We start from the raw sequence: 22751 nt of genomic DNA on the forward strand, positions 1-22751 counted from the left end.
GTTGGTTGGATGAGCTAATTGATATACTTTTTCCAGTGGAACATTGCCTGAAAAATACGTTTTTGTACACTGCTGCATCAAAGGCATCTAAGACGACCGTACATATTCTATCGCTAGCATTCAGCCGACAGCAATCTCTCTCGACTCCCCCAGACACATTCAATAGCTGTTGGCTAAACGATCGTTCAGCTGACGGCTATCTCTCCCGACTCCCTTCTTCCTCCCCCGTACACTTACACATTCAGCTCAGCCAAACGTGCATGTATATTCAATGGGAAAGCCGCTGCCAGACACCTCAGCTGGCGGCTTATCTCCCTGAAAAACAGAAGGATATACAGTACAGACCAAAAGTTTGGACACACCTTCTCATTCAAATAGTTTTCTTTATTTTCATGACTATGAAGGCATCAAAACTATGAATTAACACATGTGGAATCATATACATAACAAACAAGTGTGAAACAACTGAAAATATGTCATATTCTAGGTTCTTCAAAGTAGCCACCTTTTGCTTTGATTACTGCTTTGCACACTCTTGGCATTCTCTTGATGAGCTTCAAGAGGTAGTCCCCTGAAATGGTCTTCCAACAGTCTTGAAGGAGTTCCCAGAGATGCTTAGCACTTGTTGGCCCTTTTGCCTTCACTCTGCGGTCCAGCTCACCCCAAACTATCTCGATTGGGTTCAGGTCCGGTGACTGTGGAGGCCAGGTCATCTGGCGCAGCACCCCATCACTCTCCTTCATGGTCAAATAGCCCTTACTTTCAAAGTTTTCCCATTTTTTTGGCTGACTGACTGACCTTCATTTCTTAAAGTAATGATGGCCACTCGTTTTTCTTTACTTAGCTGCTTTTTTCTTGCCATAATACAAATTCTAACAGTCTATTCAGTGGGACTATCAGCTGTATATCCACCTGACTTCTCCTCAACGCAACTGATGGTCCAAACCCCATTTATAAGGCAAGAAATCCCACTTATTAAACCTGACAGGGCACACCTGTGAAGTGAAAACCATTTCAGGGGACTACCTCTTGAAGCTCATCACGAGAATGCCAAGAGTGTGCAAAGCAGTAATCAAAGCAAAAGGTGGCTACTTTGAGGAACCTAGAATATGACATATTATCAGTTGTTTCACACTTGTTTGTTATGTATATAATTCCACATGTGTTAATTCATAGTTTTGATGCCTTCAGTGTGAATCTACAATTTTCATATTCATGAAAATAAAGAAAACTCTTTGAATGAGAAGGTGTGTCCAAACTTTTGGTCTGTACTGTATAATATAAAAATATCACTTCTCCCCCCGACATCATCTAACCAGGGAGAGTTGGAATCTCCCCACACACCAGACAGTCCACCGAACCCACCGTTCTCAACGGGTTCGGCCGACAATACCATAATGTGTATGGGGGCCTCTAGACAATGAATCTTTACCCCAAAACGGAGGTGTCCACAGATTAGTGTCTCTGGTTGGATGGTATGAGCTATGTCATGTAGGAAATAGTTCATAAGAGCTAAAAGTGGTTAGTGGACTACAATGTCAACTATTCAGACACAAACGTGTCGTCGCACTCAACACTGCTGTTCTGTTCGGGCAAACCGCATGGCTGTGGTATATGTGCCCCTCTGTGTCAGAGGTGAAGAGGTGAAAGAGAACCTGTGCAGGGACATACCCCCAACTGGTAACAGCCATGTCGGGAGAGGGGACGGGTCCTGTTTAATGCACCTTGCATCAGCCTATGGAGCTGCACATTCAGAGGAGATTGTGGAAGCACTTATGATATTTGCCGCTAAGGGAATTCCCCGACTTCCTTTGTGGTTAGTGAAAGAATTTCATTATAACCGTTTGGTCTGAATGGTATAAGAGCAGAGTCTTATTTTTCTGCGGTTGTGACATTTGTCGGAGTAACAGAGTTTCAGCACATGACTTCACTCCATTATTCCACTCCTAGAAAGAGACCTTTACATTATATTAGATTATTTTTTGTTCTTGTGTTTGTGAGTTTGGCATGAAGTTATCACAATGTGCCATCTCTGCTGCGATAATAACCCTACTGAGCGATGTATCCCTGGATAACAATGCAGCCTTACCGTTCACTTGTGTCTCCCGCACAGACGACGACGATGTATGTGCACTCTAATATACTTCATACGTGTACTAGCCGGAAAATGAGCAGTACAGTAAACTTTAGGATTCACTTTCACCTCTCCGATAGATATGTCCACGTCTGGAAAAACAGAGGCCACCTCATCTGGCAGAAATAGGGTCAGGCAACACACCCCATTGTCCGAAAATTGGGCCTTTTTGGGGTGGAGTATGTGCTCTATCTCTTGTGTTTTTGTTTTTTCCTCTCATCTTCTCTCCCCCTCCCCTCAGTATTCTCAGGGGTCTCCACCAGCATATAAACTTGGCGTTACGCTTCCTTCCTAAATGAAAGCAGGCGTCGACATAACATATCATCTGCCTGCAGCGACAGATTCTCTTTAACAATTTATACAGCGCCATTTCTTGAATTGATGTTTAGAACCAGAATTACAATCAGGATAATTAGCCACGTTAGTCACAGACGAGCAGCGAAAACTGACAGAACGTGATTGAGATTTCGGCGGTGTCAAGAATGAGGAGAGAGCGGCCTGGATTTAGTATCCAATCCTGGAGGTGTTAACACATTGGACCAGTTGTCTCCACCCTGTGGTTCCCTCGCTTGTGTGAAGCTATGACTCCCATCGTGCGCAGGACATGCTGAGAGTTTTTTTCCCACAGTTGGAGCCTCAGGTTGGATATTTACAGTTTTAGACTATGTTACGTGACCATGGAGGTAATGATCTTTTAACTGTTACAAAAGTAGTTTGTAACTATACTTACAAAAATGGCGACACAATGGTTCCAGTAATGGATTTGTTGGAGACGTCCTAACCTTTTTTTTTTTTTTTTTTCCCCATGGAGCAGTGTTTCCATCATAAAAATACTTTCTTCATTATTTTTTGCTTATTTGTTTTCCCTCTTGGTGCTGCTAAGGACTGGCTTGTGGACAGAATCAGTCTCCTTCTCCTTCTGACAGCTTGTAAGTCTTGTAAGTAAAGGCTGCCATACACATTCAATAGCGGTCAGCTGAACAATCATCTTTCCAACTTCTTCATACACATCCAAGATGTTTGCATATTCACTGGAGAGAAAACCACTGCCGTACACCTCTGGCGGTAGCTTTTCTCGCGAGAGAACCAAAAGACCAGGCAAAAGTACTTACCCCCAGAGCTTTTCCACAGGTATCTCATCCAGCCAGTCAGCACCCTATTCTGTACTGATGAGGTGCAGTAACCAAATGGGGGTGTTTTCCAATTGGGGGGGGGAGGGGAATAAATCAAAGATAAAAATTGGAATGGTCTCCCGCCCATATATGAACGTTTATCACTAATTTAAGGGGTAAAGTCTCAAACAACTCAAAGGGCCTAAGAAGGCGACAAGGGCTTGTTGTGGAAGGAAAATGCATATTGATTTGAAATCTTGACAAATCCATGAACCATGGACTCAAAAGTACATGTTGGAGGGTCATGGTTCCAAACTTTAAAAGGGGTTTCGATTCTTTGTGGCTGAATCAGTCAGGACCAAGACTGGATGGGTTATTCCATGAATGATACCAAAAGTCCTAAACAGCGGTTTTAAAGTAATTTACGATGTTTCCAGCATAAAAAATACAATCCTTATTTTTTGCTTCCATTTGTCTCCCGTTGCTTCTGCTAGGTTTGGTCTTTGGACAGAATGAGTCTCCTTCCCCCTCTGGCAGCTAACAGTTTAGTCCCTTCTTACTTTCCCTGCAGAAGGAGTCTTCTCATCTATACTGGCATGCTACTGCCAGGGCTCTGATCCTTCCTTGACAAGAAGGGAAGAAAACTCTTTCTATTTGCTGCCCTGAAGTGCAGAGATGTAGACTACTGGGCTGAGCACGTGTGTCCACCAGTACTTGGCTCATAGGTGGACGCGCACTCTGAACAGTAGGTGGTGCCATAAAGTCTAAGTAAATGTCATAACTCTGCCTGAATCTTTAACATGTCGTGATATTTATTGGTGGGATGTCCCTTTTAATTACCAGGTTTCGGAGCTAGCGATGTGCATCGGGAAGGTGTGGATGCCCTTCCTCTGCAGTCTCTCATCTATAAGAGATTTTGTAGCCCATGGAATAGCTATAGGGTGTTGCGGACGTTACACCCGGGCCCCGGTGCCTGATATTGCCCAGTGTCCCCTCTTAGAGGACAAAAGTAGTGTATATAACACATGGGAGGTGAAATTCAGCAATGGATCCCTGGGGCGTCACATTACACCTCTGATGATGGGGACAACGTTCTGAAATGTATCTGGAAAATCTGACTTAATTGACTTGCCCAGAAGTTGGTTGTGTTGTGTGTCTGCAGTTGTGATCGTCATGTCTGATCGCTATGTTCCGGAGAAAGGCTCCTCTTTATTACGCTTTGTGTGTTTTCTGTGCTTTATTGTAATAGCAGATCGCAGCCTTTGCTTTCATGCTGGATTTAATTTCATCCCCGTCACCTCGCGGCCGCTGAGATGTCTCTGGATACAGTAGGAGCAATGTTTCTGTACTGGCCTCCTCCCAAGGAAACATCCACGTTTGGAGTCGATGAGACTCTCATCCTCTCCACTCCACTCTCTCTTCGGAAATTCTGAGCATTAAGTGCAGTGCCAGAAGATCTGTCAACGAGCTCAGCTACATAAGGATGTGATTGATATTAAGGGCCCATTCACACGTCCGTAGTGTATTTAAAGGCGGCATATAAAGGTCTTGTACACACACTCAATGTATTCTGCAGTTTATCAGTTGATTAGTATGCAGTCGGGCCCGGAGAGGGGCCGAGGGAAGCGGAGGGTTGGAGACAGCGCAGGACGAGGGGAAATCGGATGAGTCGACGGATCTCATGTGATAAGTAATTGGAAATGGTTCCCAGTTAATGCATTTTTCCTATGCTCGCTCACGGACTGACTCCTAATGTGACAATGGTGTAATGCCAGGTTTTGTATTGTGCCTGCCGGGCGGAGTAATGGTCTGCGAGCATCGTTCTAATTATTCCAAAGCATTGTTCAAAATGTTATATCAACTCTAATGTGCAAAATGTAGACTTTTCCCTCCGACGGTGGAGGATGTGGCGCATCTGCAGATGTCAGTGTATGTCTACCAGCATGACTGGCCACTTTACAGTCTTTGGAACTACCCTGAACAAAAAAGTACTGAACCCAAAAAATGTCATCCAAACTAGTCTGTTCATTGCATAAAGTGTATGTCCACGTTTATACACCATTTCAGTTTGCAATTAATCTGTAAGAATAGAGAGGAGTCCTCCCGGACTGTGACGGTGGATTATCCTTAGGATAGAGCGGCAATGTTTGGTCGCTGAGGGTCCGAACTCTGTTTCTGCGCTATCCGGCACAGACTCTTCTTTACGATGAGCCCCCATGTCTATGTAAACAGGGCACAGGACTGACAAATGTGTCACAGCCCCTACATTTTGTTAATTGGTTTGCGTTCCAGTGGTGAACACCCAATAACCAAACGTTAATAGCTGAGAATACATCATTACCATTATATTATATAGTAAGAGTCGTGTGTATCATTATGTACCTTGTAAATACATTGCACTACAGATCCTGAGCTACAGCCTGTATTATACTCCAGAGCTCCACTGATCCTGTACAGGACAAGTAATGCAATGTGATTCCACCAGGAGAATAGGGAGTACAGCTCTGGAGGTATAATACAGATGAACCTCAGGATCAGTACAGGATAAGTAATGTAATGTATGTACACAGTGAATCCACCAGCAGAATAGTGAGTGCAGCTCTGGAGTACAATACAGGATATAACTGAGGATCAGAACAGGATAAGTAATGTAATGTATGTACACAGTGACTGCACCAGCAGAATAGTGAATGCAGCTCTGGAGTATAATACAGGATATAACTCAGGATCAGTACAGGATAAGTAATGTAATGTATGTACCCAGTGACTCCACCAGCAGAATAGTGAGTGCAGCTCTGGAGTATAATACAGGATCAGTACAGGATAAGTAATGTAATGTATGTACACAGTGACTGCACCAGCAGAATAGTGAGTGCCGCTCTGGAGTATAATACAGGATGTAAGGGCAAAAATGATGCCAGGATGGGTAGTAAACTGACTATAGAATATGGGGTATATTTACAAAGACTGTTGTTTCATATTGTGTTCTTAGTGAAAAGTATGCTGGAGGAAGATTCACCAAATGTATTCAGGGCCACGTCTTGTGCTGCCTGTGTGCCACAAAATAAATCCTACACCAGCTCAGTGGGGAGAGTGGCGGAGAAACAGAAAAAGCTGCAAAATTATGTCTTTGTGGCTTTGGGATGCAAGCTTATGTGAATGTGCCCCAATTGTTGTAAGAGGTTCCATCTAAATCTCATTAAGTTGCCGATGCCATAGGACTGGAGGTCTGGGGAGCAGCCCTTTGCTTTTTTTATGCAGTGACAGTAAATGGGTCTAACATTTTCTTAAAGCTTCTCCCTCGAGATCCTTTATCTTCTCTGCACTGATCTTGGAAGGTGATTTTCAGGGAAAGCAGCTCAGATATCATTAGGAAGTGTCTCTCGCTTCTAGTGGCAGCTCTTTATTACGGCACTAAATTCTTTTAAAGCATCTACTTTTTATTTTCTCCCATTTCTGAGTGTTCCCTCCTTCTCTTCTCTTTTTAGGGTTTAAATGATGATCCCTTCTCTATCACGACTTCAAATTATGACTTCAAACCCGTCAAGGAGAAGGACGAAGGATTGTCGTATGAGGACCGGGAGCTGAGCATCCGGATAGGTAGAGGAACCTCTCGCACAGGCAAGCATCCTCTGTTGTCATGTACCAGGCATGAAGAACCTACCGTGCACATAGCATGCTGTCCATTAACCGTTTCCTGACTGTGGCATGTCGGCACAGGACATTCTGGTAGCCTTGACATGTGACAGCTGGACACGGTTGTATGGCGGTACATCAACTGGATATATTTTTGATTATTTTAACTTTTATGGGAAGCAACAACTTCTTCCTTTCTTAAGAAGGCGATTGCAGGGTTTCCTCGCTGTGCAGTCTAAAAAATGACCCCGAGAGTCGTATGGAGATAGGTGGCAGCCCTCTTAGAGCTTCGCGTAGAGTTTGTGCTGGTAGTAAGTCGAGCACTTGTCTCGTCGGTAACTATTTGGATGGGTCAATAGACTCTATGGGGGACATTTATCATTCCCTGTACGTGAGATAACTGGCATCCAAAAGTGGCAAAATCTTGCCACTTTTTGGGGGTTTAGAGCTCACCCTACCACATTTTAAAAAATTGGGCAGAGCTGGGTGTGAAATGGGCACTGAAGAGGCGGTATCAGCTTTTTGTATTGGCCCAATATATTAGTGCTATACATTTTGGTTATTTTTAAGTTTTATGAGATTTGGGAGACAAAAAAAAAAGTATCTGCTGCTCTTTAGCAGACACAGCGCCATTCCTACAGGTAGGTAATGTTTGGTATTGCAACTGAGCCCATTTCACTGTAAGGCTACATTCACATGACAATGAAAAAAAATGGCCATTAAAAACAGACTCAAAGTCAGTTTTTCATGGCCATTCTGCATCCACATGTGCATCCGTTTTCTGGATGTATTCGGTGGGATCAGTTTTATGACCGTCAAAAATGTCCATGAAATTGGCTGAATTTCATTTTTTCCAGTACATTCCCACAGCGCCCCCAGTATCTCTAATGCCCCCCCTGTAGTGGCTATAATGCCCCCCTATAGTAACCCCTAGTATATATAAGGCCCCCTCAGTGCCCCCTGTATATAATATGTCCCCCACAGTACCCCTTGTATATAAAATACCCCCAATAGTGTTCTCCTAGTATAAAAAAGCCCCCAATAGTGCACCCATTTTGCTGGGTATAAAAAATATACCTCTGACACTTTCTCTGCCCTGGAGGGAACTGGAAGGACCCGATGCTCCCAGCGTCCTGACATCACATGTGACATCAGATCCTTCCAGTTCCCTCCAGTACAGAGAAAGTGTCAGAGGTATATATTTTTTTATTATATTTTAACCCCTAAAAGGCACTTTAACCCATATTTAATGGTCATTAGATGGGCTATGTGGATAGCATTTCAGTGTATGCGAAGTGAAGGTTGCAATGCCTTAGTTGTATCTCGAGGCTCGCTTCATGTAAGAAGACCATGATAAAGACTGTACAGCCTGGAAGTCCCTGCACCTGGTTTCTTACCTTCAGAGTGGTTTCTACTGTCATGCTACAAGACTTCCATTTTTCCAGCTCTGTCCCTGATTCTGAACCTACAAGGTGTCCTGTCGCCTGATCCTATTTCCTAGGGTCGTGGGAATTGCCTACTTTCTCCGGCTTGTAAATGATCAGTTCTTCTCGTGATTTATTCTTCTGTCGGCTTGGCAGCAGACCTGAACATGATGTTAGCGCATTAGGGTCTCCGTGAGATTTACCGGGATATAAGGGTTGGGAGACGTTACGAGAGGTCTCGCACTGCTTTGGTCGATACAAGCAAAGGTCAGATGGAGCCAAAGCAGGTAGATCTTCCCAGTCAGGAGTTCTCAAGAGGCGTAGTGCTCGAATAGAAATATTGCAGCAGAATACGGGAACCTGTAAGTCGTCTTAGAGTAAGTGCACATGCTGCAGAAATTGCTGCAGCAAACCGGCTTGCAGAAATGCATGCACCTGCTGCAGAAGCTGCACCATGCAGATCAACAGAAATTTCAACAACAAATCTGTTGTGTCTGAATTCCCCCTTATAGTCGCTGAGGCAGATTTACTAACCCTGTCTAATATGTACACAGCATTAGGGCCCATTCACACGACTGTATATTTCTGTTTTGATTGCGGAATTCTCATTGCAATGGGGCTGCAAAAGATGCGGACAGCAGCACACAGTGTGCCGTCTGCATCCGTACTTCCGTTCCGGGGCCCCTCCAAAAACATAGAACATGTCCTATATTCTTGTCCGTAATTGCGGACAAGAATAGGCATTTCTATACAGGAGAAAGACATTCTGATCACAAAATGCGGAACGCACGCAACCAGTATCCATGTTTTTCAGATCTGCAATTTGCGGATCGCAAAAACGGATATGGTCGTTTGAATGAGCCCGAACTAATGAAAGTAGTTTGTTTTAGACAATAAATTTGGTGCTACTTTAAACCTTAACTTTGCACCAGTTATAGGTTTGTTTATTTTGGAGCAAAATTTTATACTTAAAGTTTGGCGCATTTTGAAGGGGTTGTTCCTAGAAAAATATTCTACGTTTTCAAAGTAGCTCCTGGATCTGACTACTTTTGTAATTGCATGTATAGCCACTGAATTATTCAGTGTAATATACCTGTATAGCGCCGCCTGCTGCTTGTTTTTTTCCTTATATTTCTGTCAACCTTATCACTGAGCTGGTCGCACATATTCAGTTAAATCCTGTCACCAGCTGTATCTACTGTTAAAAGCTGTGGCTACACGACCGTATGTATTTTGCGGTCCGCAAAAAATACGGATGACGTCCGTGTGCATTCCGTATGCAGCTGGCCCCTAATAGTACTATCCTTCTCAGTAATGCAGACAATAATAGGACTTTTTTTTTTGTGGAACAGACATACAGAAATGGAATGATTTTTTTTTTGCTGGCCCATTGAGATGAATGGTTCTGCATACAGTCCGCAAAAAAAACAGAACGGACACGGAAAGAAAATGCGTTTGTGTGCCTGAGCCCTTACAGGGAGACAGCTGACGACGAAAGGAAACGCCCCTGAGCTGTGATAGAGAGAGAACTGCAGCAGAAGGGACATGCCCCCCTGACCAAGAACACTCCCCCTGAAATAAATCTTGCAGAGTAAGGGTACTTTCACACTTGCGGCAGAGGATTCCGGCAGGCAGTTCAGTCGCCGGAACTGCCTGCCAGATCCGTCAAAATGTATGCAAACTTATGGCATTTGTCAGACGGACCAGGATCCTGATCCGTCTGACAAATGCATTGAAATGCCGGATCCGTCTCTCCGGTGTCATCCGGAAAAACGGATCCGGCATTTATTTATTTTTCACTTTTTTTCCGGTCTGAGCATGCGCAGACTGCAATGCCGGATCCGTTTTGCCGGAACACTCGGGGCCGGATCCGGCATTAATGCATTTCAATGGGAAAAAATGCCGGATCTGGCATTCTGGATGGAAATAAAACCGCGGCATGTTGCGGTGTTATCTCCGTCCTGAAAAGGCAAAAAGACTGAACTGAAGACATCCTGATGCATCCTGAACGGATTGCTCTCCATTCAGAATGCATGGGGATAAAACTGATCAGTTTTTTTCCGGTATTGAGCCCCTAGGACGGAACTCAATGCCGGAAAAGAATAACGCTAGTGTGAAAGTACCCTAATTGGAGCAATGCATGGGGAGATCTCTGGATCCATGTGCGGTACAGGCTTGGTTCTAGCTTTGCTACAGCCTCATTTACAACTTAGCTGCACACAGTTTTGTCAAGTGCAGTACAAAAAGAAATGTGGTGCAAAGCATATATTTCAGGTTTTTTGGCCTGATAAGTGTATGTCCACATGGACCCATCACACGTCGAAAAAAAAAATCGAACATGTATTTCCCGTGAAATTTGCCGCAAAATCTGAGGCTGAACCTCAGATTTCTGCAGCAGATAAAGTTTCTGATTGTGGCCAAACCCCGTCTAAGTCGTAGCTCGGGCGGAGGCCTAGCAAGGCATGTGTCCTACATATTTGGTTCCAATAAGCTACTTTGTCAGAGTACAGGGCTAGGGTAGCGAGCGAACTGGTGAAGGAAAACCTTTCATTGACCCCCCACCAGCGATCAACGCCCCTTATATATTACTATGCTGTGTTATTGCACTGTTTTGCTGGTCCAGAATTCTTTGCCTTTGCGTTGGCCCCCCCCTGTTTAGGAGGGTCAAAGTAACTGGGGAGAGTTTCGGCATATGTCGATACCCCTCCAAACTCACTGCTCTTAATCGTGCGATTCTAGTTTGCATTTATTAAGAATAATTCCCCTTTTTTAGGAACCTTTTTATATTGCTAATATTATATAGTCAATAATAAGAAAAGGTGTTTTTATGGTTTCCTGAGGAAGTCCCGAAACGCGTTGCATTGCTTTGGCACCTAAAGTAAACTTTATTATATTCACCCACATAGAATTCTTCAGCTCCATCCTTCAGCTCATTTTTGATGATGTATGTGATGTCAATAGCTTTCCACAGAAGGTGGTCATGTGAGGTATCGGATAACTGATTAATTGGCGCTTCTCAAGGCACTACAAGGTGCCCAGCCTTCTTTTAACATAGGGATCTGCCTTGTGAATTTCTCTTCCTGCTTGGACTCGGTCAAGGCATCTTTTGGAACTGCATGTGTGGGCACTATATCGGCCTGTAGGAAAATGGTGGTCTTCAAGCTGCAAAACAAACTAATGGAACCACAGGTTGGAGACCACTATAGCAAACCCAACCAAAGAGCCAGCCATCCTTCCTCACCTAATGCTACAGTTGCCTTGTAGATAAAGGAGCCTGGTATGTAAGTAAATCCCAATGGACTCCAGAAAGGGCATCTTAAATGTTAAGAAGTTGGATCTCTTTTTGTTTGTTTTCTTCGCCTCCGCATCACTTTTCATTTTAAAAGCGAGAACAAACATTTTCTGTGCCCTGTCAGAGAAGATATGTAGGATGGTAGGAAGTAATCATTTCTCTAGCTCGCAAAGTACCTTGATCAATAATAGAGCAAAGTAGGCTACAAAACACTACACAGGAGAGCACTGAATCAGAGGCCTGGCACTGGGAACGTGTCCATCTTACCGAGAGCTTAAAAGGCTGGCAACTGAGCTAAAATCCATCATTGATGAAGTGGGAAGCTCATGATAAGTGGCCTACATGTTTTGGCTCTTGTTATATACTCGGAAGCAAATATATCAGACACCCAGTAGCTTAAAAAATCATTTGTCTACGCGGTCCTCACCAAGTCCTGAGGAATTTGGTCAACTCCTGTTAATTTAACCTTAACCTTGTACCCGAGACTAGAAGATCGAGAAGAGAACTTCTCTTAACATGGAGATGTGTTGGATGGTGATGTATACTTATGGAAATGCAGTCACCAAATCTATTGGAAACGTATAGGCTCCCTACAGTAGATGTCTCCATACGTCAGATCAGTATAGTGTCCGGTATTTTCTTTGAAGTCTTTACAGTCTCTTGATTGTGGACAACTGAAAGAGCACAGAAGAAAATGACCCTTCCAGAAGTAACATGTTTTGTAAAGAAGTGTCCCATCCGGTATATAGTTTACATGGGCTGATGATCAGGAAGGAAAAATGCCCATTCCCAGCACACAAGCAGGTTCATGTGCCCCAAAAATGTATAGTTTGCTGGCATAGTTTTTTCACATCTACATCGTAGGCTTAGTTTGGAACCTAGGTCTCAGATCCTATCAAAACCATTTTTCCCGGGGGAAATCAAATAAACCACATTATAGTCATTGGGGGTCCATTCACTTCCATTATGTGCCAGATGTGGCGATTCCCTTATTTTCATTGTTCTGATCCTATAATGGAGCAAAGGAACAGAAATTCATAGCGTGGCGTAAACCCAGGCTTAAAGGGGTTGTCAGACCTAGGAGATGATCAAACTAATTCCCAGGACATGTGCCCAAATGAAAAAAGTTAAACGTTCACCTTTCCTGGACTCTTTAGGTCGCTTGGTCCCATGACTGCTATGGCCTCAACGGTTACATGTGCTAGAACGGCACGGCACTAGCCTACCATTTTAGCACATTTGACCGAGGCCAGTGATTGGCTGCAGTGGTTCTAGGACCAAGCCACTTCCGATCCAGCAGGACCTGAAGCATCCAGCGAACAAAAGTGGTCACCTCCAACAAGTACCATAAAAAAAAGATATCTATATGAAAAGGACAAGTTGTTACCCAGCAAGCAGGACTACTACCCCATCAGGTTGATGGCATTTAGGCTGGAACCACACATCTAGATTTGGGTGCATTGTTTTGAGCTGAAGCTAGACGTGGATTGAACAGGAGGGAAACGATTGTCCACCAAAATTTGCGAGTCTGTTTTCCAAATTTTATACTCTCCGCTGTGCTGTGATTTGCATTTATTTCAAGGAGCAGCAGAGTCTTTGGTTCTCTACGGTCACATCTGATGTCAATAATCTATTCCGCCGTTCTTGAGTTGTCACCCATGGTCACGAAATCTACAAAGTATAATATCAGCTTCTTGTTCTTCTTTCTGTGCAGCGTAATTCTGAACATCGAGCAAAAAAACATAAAAGCATAAACCATATTGTGATGCCATAAAGCGAAGCTTTCACAAGTCAGAGGAAATAAAACAGATGAATGCACAAACAAAAACCTATATTTGTATGCACAGACGCTTCATAAGGAAGCTGGAAAGCTCTGGGCATACGGGAGGCGTCAGAACAGATTAATCTTTAATCTCTCCTCGGCAATAGATTCCCTTTGAGACTGTAGACTTTATATCTTACAAGTGCAATGAGGGATGTGATCAAAACCCCTGCACATCAGGAGATTGAGTGGATGACATGGCCCGAGAAAATCGCTCACTTTACATGTCGGGAAACTTCTCATGAAAGGAAAGAGGGTTAATGAGGGCCTAACGCAATAGTGTTGGCTGTTCACAATGGTAGGTTATTGCCAGGTTGGAGTATCTAGATCTGCCTCCTTGCACTTTCCATTCCTAAATCTAGAATGCAGGATGGAGGTAGCGCTGTAAAATTTGGGGATTGTGATGCTTTCGGGCAAGATGGGGAAACTCAAATACCTCTTAAAGGGCTGGCTTATAAAGTAATGGCGAATCAGTAGGACATCTCATGACTTTATGATCGGTAGAGCTTTGACCTCCGGGACCTGCACTGATCCTGAGAATAAGGACTCATGCACACCACCGCTGCGGTGCAGAACGGAGGCACGGCACCCCACAGAAGCAATACTGAGTGCTTCCGTGGGTTTTCTGTCGGTGCCTCCACACCACAAAAGAGTAGTGCATGCACTACTTTTTTGCGGTGCAAATCGCGGACCCCATTCATCGTCCCCATACGGCAGCTCTACGGTCGGTGCCAGAGCAAATTGCAGTCCGTAGCACAAGCACGGGCCCGGCTGGCACACGTTAGTGTGCATGAGCCCTAAAGGAGCCTCAGCAGTGATATAACCGTATATCCCCTTCTAAGCTTTCCCCAGGGAATCCGCAGCCAGCCTCTGTAAATCAGCGTCGGGGTCTGGCCAGTATGGTCAGTCGCATATTATTGTGGTGCACCTTTTTTCAGTGATTTATGTTCCCTGTACATGGAAAACTTTGAAGGGGATGCAGTGCCACAGCCTCCGCTGGCGGTCCCAGAGGTAGGAAATGCCATCACTTTCGATTTTTGGGTACATTGGCTGTCCAACTGGGATTTGTCCAGGATGAAGTGCTCTTTAAAGCAATGTTTTCTAACTTTTTGACTGTCTAAAGACCCTTTCACATGGAGATGAGCGGTCGAGCAAGCATTCATAGGAACCCGGGTCTTGGTGTACTACAATTAGCTCCTTTGTCAACTTTTAAAAATACATTTTCTGATCGGTAGCACATTTCCCTGTGTAAACAGGATGCAGACTGAATGGGGCCCTTTCGGTTTGCAACGGTCCTTTATACAAGCACCGATCGACATGCTATGTCATCGATCGGCACTGAAATCAAGCTGTGTCCTGGTCCCTAACAGTGTGCTGCTCTATGCTGTCTGGCAAAACCTGACAGACCCCACTATAGTCAGTGATGGATCCGCTTCTGCCATTTGATTAGATTTCCTTTCCATCACTTCTGCCAATTTTGCGGCACTAGTTTAGGGAGGGTGCTAATTTAAAGACGCAAAGTCTTCTCCTGTCCGCTCTCGGCTTGCGAGAGCCGACAGGAGGATACCGTGGACGGCGATCTTTTTTTTTTTTTTATGTACAAGTGAAATAATTACAGATCGGCATACGGCGCTATAGCAGGACCGAGGGTTGGTGCGCTTGTGTTCCAAAGCGGCGGTGAGTGGAGGCGCTGATTCTTTTCTGAGCCACGCGATCCGAACAAGAAACACATAGCGAGGACACACACAAGTGGTGGAGAATCCTGCAGAGAGGATCGCAGTTGTGAGCAACCTGCAAAAATCACCTGGCTTTAGTATGAACATATTATAAACTATCCAGCAACACAGCGCACATATACCATAGACTTTGCTTCTTTAAATTAGCACCCTCCCTAAACTAGTGCCGCAAAACTGCCAGTTATTAGATTCCACATTGCTATCATCCACGTAAATGCACACACTAACGCACGAATATTTGCAACATCTGAATAATAACCTAAATGTGTATAGCAGCCCAATCAATGTGAATAACAACGTACGGGCATTGATATCTGCTGAATCGCTGATTAATGTGAACAATAACATATGAGCATTTAACGTCTGCTGAATTACCGTCCAAAAAGTACCGTTTTAATATACCAGTTTGGCCATTTTTTGCTTTTTAATTTGTTTTATGCGTGAGCTCCGCATTTTATAAGCCTGGATCACCAAATAACGTATTTTTAATATTTTAATGCATGTTTTTTTTTTTACATAATATGGATTAATAAAGTACAGGAGATGTGTTGAGCGCCAGTCATATTAGTGAATTATTTGTAGTTTTTGGTGCCGTGGGGTGAACGGTTGACTGGGCTCCACACTAGCTGGTGAGCTCCCTCAAATAGTTAATATTAAAATAGAATGAGATCAGTCTTGTAGGTAAAAGATGAGATTCTCTCCTGGAATAAATAATATAATAGCGTTTTATAGGTCATTGGTTGGAAGCTATTAATTTAATCAAGTCTCTGCTGCTACAGCCCAGGATCAGGATCTGCTGATTCTCATCTATCTATCATCTAATTATCTAATGTATTTATCTGTCTATCTATCACCAATCTAATCCAGGGATCAGCAACCTCCGGCACTCCAGCTTTGGTGAAACTACAACTACCAGCATGCGCCATTCACTTCTTTGGGAGTCATGAGAACAACTAAGGAAGTGTGAATGCTGGGGAGTTGTAGTTTCAATACAGCTGGCGTGTCAGAGGTTACTGATCCCTGATCGAATCAATGCAACCCATCTATCATTCAGTTTGTGGTCTTGTATAATTGTTGTGAGCATGTATGGTGTGTGTATGCGATATAGAAGTGCATTGTACATCAAGCGTTCATACAGGTACACATAATTCACCTTCGAGGTTCCTTTGGCTTCTGATGGACACTTAAGGCCATCTATTGTATCTCGCCCATTCACTTCTTCTACTTGTACTTATTGGATGACATGATGGAAATGCCACCATTGCGCAGTTACCTGTAACAACCTGGCGGTCCTCTATGATCACTGGTTCATCTAGTAATAGTCTGGCCAATGCATTGGTTTTCTTCTTGAAATACATTATTTGCAGTTGCACCATTGAGGAGTCAGACCACGCCTTTTCAGCTAGTAGTCCTATCACATCTCCTCTATATTCCACCCCACATTACCAAATAAACAAAGCATTGCAGAACTTTGTGGACATATGCACTTAACCACCTAAGGCCTCATGCACACGACCGTTGTGTGCACCCGTGGCCGTTGTACCGTTTTCCGTGATTTTCTGCGGACCCATTGACTTTCAATGGGTCAGTTGAAAACTCGGGAAATGCACCGTTTATCATCCGCCTCCGTGATCCGTGTTTCCTGTCCGTCAAAAAAATATGACCTGTCCTATTTTTTTGACGGACAACGGTTCACGGACCCATTCAAGTCAATGGGTCCGTGAAAAAACACGGATGCACACAAGATTGGCATCCGTGTCCGTGATCCGTGTCCGTAGGCTACTTTCATACAGACGGATCCGAAGATCCGTCTGCATAAAAGCTTTTTCAGAGCTGAGTTTTCACTTCGTGAAAACTCAAATCCGACAGTATATTCTAACACAGAGGCATTCCCATAGTGATGGGGACGCTTCTAGTTAGAATATACTATAAACTGTGTACATGACTGCCCCCTGCTGCCTGGCAGCATCCGATCTCTTACAGGGGGCTGTGATCCGCACAATTAACCCCTCAGGTTAATTGTGCCCCCAGATCATTGGTGGCAACGGAAAATTCAGATCGGAGTCCCAGTTTAATCGATGGGGCTCCGATCGGTAACCATGGCAACCATGACGCCACTGCAGTCCTGGTTGCCATGGTTACTTAGCAATATTAGAAGCATCTCACTTACCAGCTACGCTGTCTGTGACCGGCCGGGAGCTCCTCCTACTGGTAAGTGACAGATCATTAAGCAATGCGCCGCACAGACCTTTCACTTACCAGTAGGAGGAGCTCCTTACAGCGCAGCAGGTAAGTATGATACTTCTAATATTGCTAAGTAACCATGGCAACCAGGACTGCAGTAGCGTCCTGGTTGCCATGGTTACCGATCGGAGCCCCAGCGATTAAACTGGGACTCCGATCGGAACTCTCCACTGCCACCAATGATGGGGGAACGTGATTTTAACTAGGGGGAGGGAGATGTGAGGCCGCACTGGCCACCAATGATGGGGGATTCGGAACGTGATTTTAACAAGGGGGGGGGGGGGAGAGAGGTGAGGCCGCACTGGCCACCAATGAATATAATATTGGGGAGGGAGGGGGTCTGCCCCCTCCTGCCTGGCAGCACCTGATCTCTTACAGGGGGCTATGATACGCACAATTAACCCTTTAGGTGCGGCACCTGAGGGGTTAATTGTGCGGATCACAGCCCCCTGTAAGAGATCGGGTGCTGCCAGGCATCAGGGGGCAGTCATGTACACAGTTCGTAGGATATTCTAACTTGAAGCGTCCCCATCACCATGGGAACGCCTCTGTGTTAGAATATACTGTCGGATATGAGTTTCACGATGTAACTCAAATCCGATGGTATATTCTAACATAGAGGCGTTCCCATGGTGATGGGGACGCTTCAAGTTAAAATATACCATCGGATTGGAGAAAACTCAGATCCTATGGTATATTAACTCCTGACTTTACATTGAAAGTCAATGGGGGACGGATCCGTTTGCAATTGCACCATATTGTGTCAACGTCAAACGGATCCGTCCACATTGACTTGCATTGTAAGTCAGGACGGATCCATTTGGCTCCGCACGGCCAGGCGGACACCAAAATGACTTTTTTTTAATGTCTGTGGATCCTCCAAAAATCATGGACCAACGGAACCCCGTTTTGTGGACCATGAAAAAAAACTGTCATGTGCATGAGGCCTAACTGTTGTGCCTGAGCTGAGCTTGAGCAGAAAATGGAGGGGGGAGGCCAGGGCTACTTTAGCTTCTGATATTTCCTCAATGGTAGCAGCTAGAAGCCTGCAACTGGTGTTGTTTAATAGCTGACCGCATTAGTCCAAGCAACAGAGGAGAAATTACTGTATGGCCCCTTTCACACGGGCGAGATTTCCACGCGAGTGCAATGCATGAGGTGAACGCATTGCACCCGCACTGAATCCGGACCCATTCACTTCTATGGGGCTGTGCAAATGAGCAGTGATTTTCGAGCATCACTTGTGCGTTGCGTGAAAATCGCAGCATGCTCCTCTTTGTGCGTTTTCCACGCAACGCAGGCCCCATAGAAGTGAATGGGGCTGCATGAAAATCGCAAGCAAGTGCGGATGCGGTGCAATTTTCACGCACGGTTGTTAGGAGACGATCGGGATGGAGACCCAATCATTATTATTTTCCCTTATAACATGGTTATAAGGAAAAATAATAGCATTCTTAAAACAGAATGCATAGTACAATAGGTCTGGAGGGGTTAAAAAAATAAATAAAAATAATTTAACTCACCTTAATACACTTGTTCGCGCAGCCCGGCTTCTCTTCTGTCTTCTTCTTTGCTGTGCACAGGAAAAGGACCTGTGGTGACGTCACTGCGCTCACCGCATGGTCCGTCACATGATCCGTCACCATGGTAAAAGATCATGTGATGGACCATGTGATGAGCACAGTGACATCATCAAAGGTCCTTTTCCTGTGCACAGCAAAGATGAAGAGAGAAGAGAAGCCGGGCGCGAACAAGTAGATTAAGGTGAGTTATATTATTTTTTCTTTTTTTAACCCCTCCAGCCCTATTGTACTATGCAGTCTGTATTAAGAATGCTATTATTTTCCCTTATAACCATGTTATAAGGGAAAATAATACAATCTACACAACACCTAACCCAAACCCGAACTTCTGTGAAGAAGTTCGGGTTTGGGTACCAAACATGCCGATTTTTCTCACGCGCGTGCAAAACGCATAACAATGTTTTGCACTCGCGCAGAAAAATCGCGCATGTTCCCGCAATGTACCCGCATCTTATCCGGGCCAAAAACATGACACCCGTGTGAAAGAGACCTTAGAAATCGAGTCGGGAATAATCGCGGGTAAAACCTGCTTTTACTTTCACTTTCAGCTGCATTCACAGCATCCCCCGATTTTTAACAGTGATATCTTCCCTTGTACTGAAGATAGTGCTGTCATTCTGGTAATGTCTGAAATCCCATATCTCTAGCTGGTACCAAACCAGAGATACGCGCAGTCTGGAGGAGAATGAGGGAGCAGTTGCAGAGCTGACAGCCTTCAGGAGGAAAGGAAAAATAGTAAAAATATATAAAAATGTGACATTATCATCAATGTAGTGACACACATGATAAAATTTGTTAGTTTCTCCACACAGTGAACTCTGTAAAAAAAAATCCACAAAATAATGTAAGAATTGCTATTTTTTAATCTTTCCCCCTAAAAATTAAATAATAAAAGTTATTTAATACACTGTATATACCTCCAATGGTTCTTAAAACACCTACAACTAAGGCTAGTTTCACACTAGCGGCAGACTGTTCCGGCCGAGAAGGCTGCCGCTAGTGTGAAAGTAGCCTAATCCCGCAAAAAATTAAAAAAAATATATAGAAGAAAAAATTATCAAGTTATGACTACTAAAACACAAAGGGGTAAAATATTATTGGTCCTTAAGGCTAAAATTAATTATGTCACTAAGGGGTTAAAAATGCAATAGTGTCCCCTGAGTTGTGCGCCAGGAAGATTTACTGCAGACACGCTTTAAAAATGTACAATAAAAAAGTTTTATTTTTGGGAGTGTTTCCCAATTTTAACGGGACTGTTAGGAGTTTAAAGGGGTTGTCTGGTTTATAAATGAATTTTCACATATCCTATTGACCCTATGGATGTCATCGCAGTAGTGTCTGCTCAAAACACCATCTATGTAATAGTTGGTTCCAGACGGGAGAATTCAACCTGACCCTGTATTATATGATCGCCCAATCATTTGGATGATACATTTCCCCTGCATCATCGACGTGTAGGGGACATGCTATCTGCTAAGAGAAGCCAGCACATCTGTGCATTACAGTGGACAGCCCATCAGTTTTAATTTGCAACATGCAATGCTTCGTTTCACCTGTGGTGGTGCTGCAGGGAAAGTCGCCAGCTGCTGCCAGATTCCCCCACAGGTCTGCAGCGATCATTTGATCATTAAAGAGGTTGTCTCATCATGGACAATGGGGCGGGGGCATATCGCTAGGGTATGCCCCCATTGTCTTATAGGTGCGGATCCCACCGCTGGGAGCCAAACTTATATCGAGAACGGAGCCCCGCAAGGTGGTGGCTGGAGGACTCCGGCCCGGCCACCACCGAGCCGGCTCCCCATAGAAGTGAAAAGGAGTGTACCGCACATGCGCGACCCCCGCTGCCATTAATTTATATGGGACCGACAAAAATAGCCAAGCCAGCCCCATAGAAAATTAATAGAGGGTGGCTGCGCATGCGCAGTGCGCCCTCCTTCTCTTGCGGGGCTCCGTTCTCGATATAGGTGCGGGTCCCAGCGGTGGGACCATCACCTATAAGACAATGGGGGCATATCCTAGCGATATGCCCCCATTGTCCATGATGAGACAACCCCTTTAAGGCAGTTGTTACAGAGAAGGCTAACTTGATGATTCAATCCCAGGAGTATAGGAGGTCCTCTGCGCTGGAGAGAAACTACCAACTCTACAGGTCATTATGCAATACTGCTTTTCGCCTGTGGAGGCATTACAGCAGAAGTGAATACTTCCTCCCTGTTTTCCTCAAAGATGACAATTGATGACTGTGACTACCAGCAATGGAGTCAACTTATTATGTGGAGGTCCTCTAACAAAAAGGGGATTGTCCTAAGTGGACATGTCCTTTAACCCTCCCCGCCCTGTAATGTACAGTCATATCTCGGGAAGTATGCAGTTGCTATAAACTGATGTAATGATACTTCACACTAATGGTGAGGACACAGGAGCTTTACACTCACCATCACTTGCGGGTGTCAGATGTATTATACAGCTGACCCCCCTCTCTAACGGCCAGGGTCAGAGAGAGCCTGTTGTGGTCATTATTGGCCATGGAGCCTAAACGGTTGGACAGAGGCAGGGGGCTCCGAATGTGACCCCATCGATGCCTCCAAGATGTGATTGCAGGGAGCTGATGGGTTGCAATGGTAGTAGGGAGCCTAGCAGTGGCCCCAGTTTTGCCATGTACATAATCCAGAGGCAGGGGACCCAGTAAGATGCCTGCCTGTGTAACACTGACAGGCTTAAAAGGTTCACTCCACAAAAAATATTGTACATTTTTCAAACCAGCGCCTGGATCTGAATACTTTTGTAAATGCATGTTATTAAAAATTTTGCATAGCCACCGAGTTATTCAATAAAATGTATCTGTATAGCGCCACCTGCTGTTTACTCTTTTTTTTATTTCTCTGTCCTGCTCACTGAGAAGGCTGCACATGGTAAAATTGGAGCAATTAATGAGGAGACCTCTGGACCCATGTGAGGTACAGGGCTGGTTCTAGCTTTGTTAAAAAGAGATTGTCATGTACTATATGATGTCTGATTTAAATTTTTTACATTAATCATGTAATACAATACAATGTTGAAGTCCTTTTATATTTGAGTAAATAAAGACAAAAAATATCCATACATAATTAGTATCATTGCATCCATAACGACCTGCAGGATAAAATGAACACATTTTTTCCGTATGGTAAACACCATAAAATAAAAAAAAATTAAATAAAAAATGTTGTATGTACCCCAAAATGGCACCAATGAAAACTAGAAGTTATCCTGCAAAAAGCAATCCCTTACGCAGCCTTGAGTAAAGATGTTACAAGTTTTTTTTAAATGTAGCAACACCGAAAATTATTCTGTAAAAAAAAAAAAAAAGATGAAAATAGCTGTTTTTTTTTTTTCAGTTACCATCTGGGAAATCAGTTCTAATCAAATACCAAATGTCATAAATAATAACTCGCTAAATACATAAATTTTTCCATCTTCGTTCATTCCTCACATTTTGGCGCTTCCTTCTTCCTGTGCTGCTGTGTTTACTGTGTGTAGTCGATGGTCGTGATATACCAGCGGTGGGCGCGATTGCGCAGTTCTTTATGCCCTGGAGCATGTGCGGTATCTCTCTGCGCCTGCCGCTGCTACACGACCATGAAAAGCAGCAGCGGGAGCGCGCGCATTCAGGCTAGCGGTGCAGTGACATCATCAGAGCTCTGCTGGTCCGAACTCTCAATCACTACATCCGCATCTGGATGTAAAACTCGCTCGTGTGAAATTAGCCTTATACGTACCCCAAAAAGA

At 44.2% G+C, this 22751-nt stretch overlaps 1 protein-coding gene across 2 annotated transcripts in view; it reads left to right on the plus strand.

The window, feature by feature from the left end:
* SLC39A11 (solute carrier family 39 member 11) overlaps window positions 1–22751 on the plus strand; it is a 366580-nt gene that overhangs the window by 174618 nt on the left and 169211 nt on the right. The window contains exon 5 of one of the 2 annotated variants that reach the window (XM_040436819.1): window positions 6735–6867. In XM_040436819.1, the coding sequence (XP_040292753.1) occupies window positions 6735–6867 (133 nt within the window). The remainder of the gene's footprint in view (window positions 1–6734; window positions 6868–22751) is intronic. The other variant, XM_040436820.1, reaches the window with a different exon arrangement.

The sequence above is a fragment of the Bufo bufo genome, chromosome 6 (assembly GCF_905171765.1).
Source record: "Bufo bufo chromosome 6, aBufBuf1.1, whole genome shotgun sequence".
Lineage (NCBI taxonomy): Eukaryota > Metazoa > Chordata > Amphibia > Anura > Bufonidae > Bufo > Bufo bufo.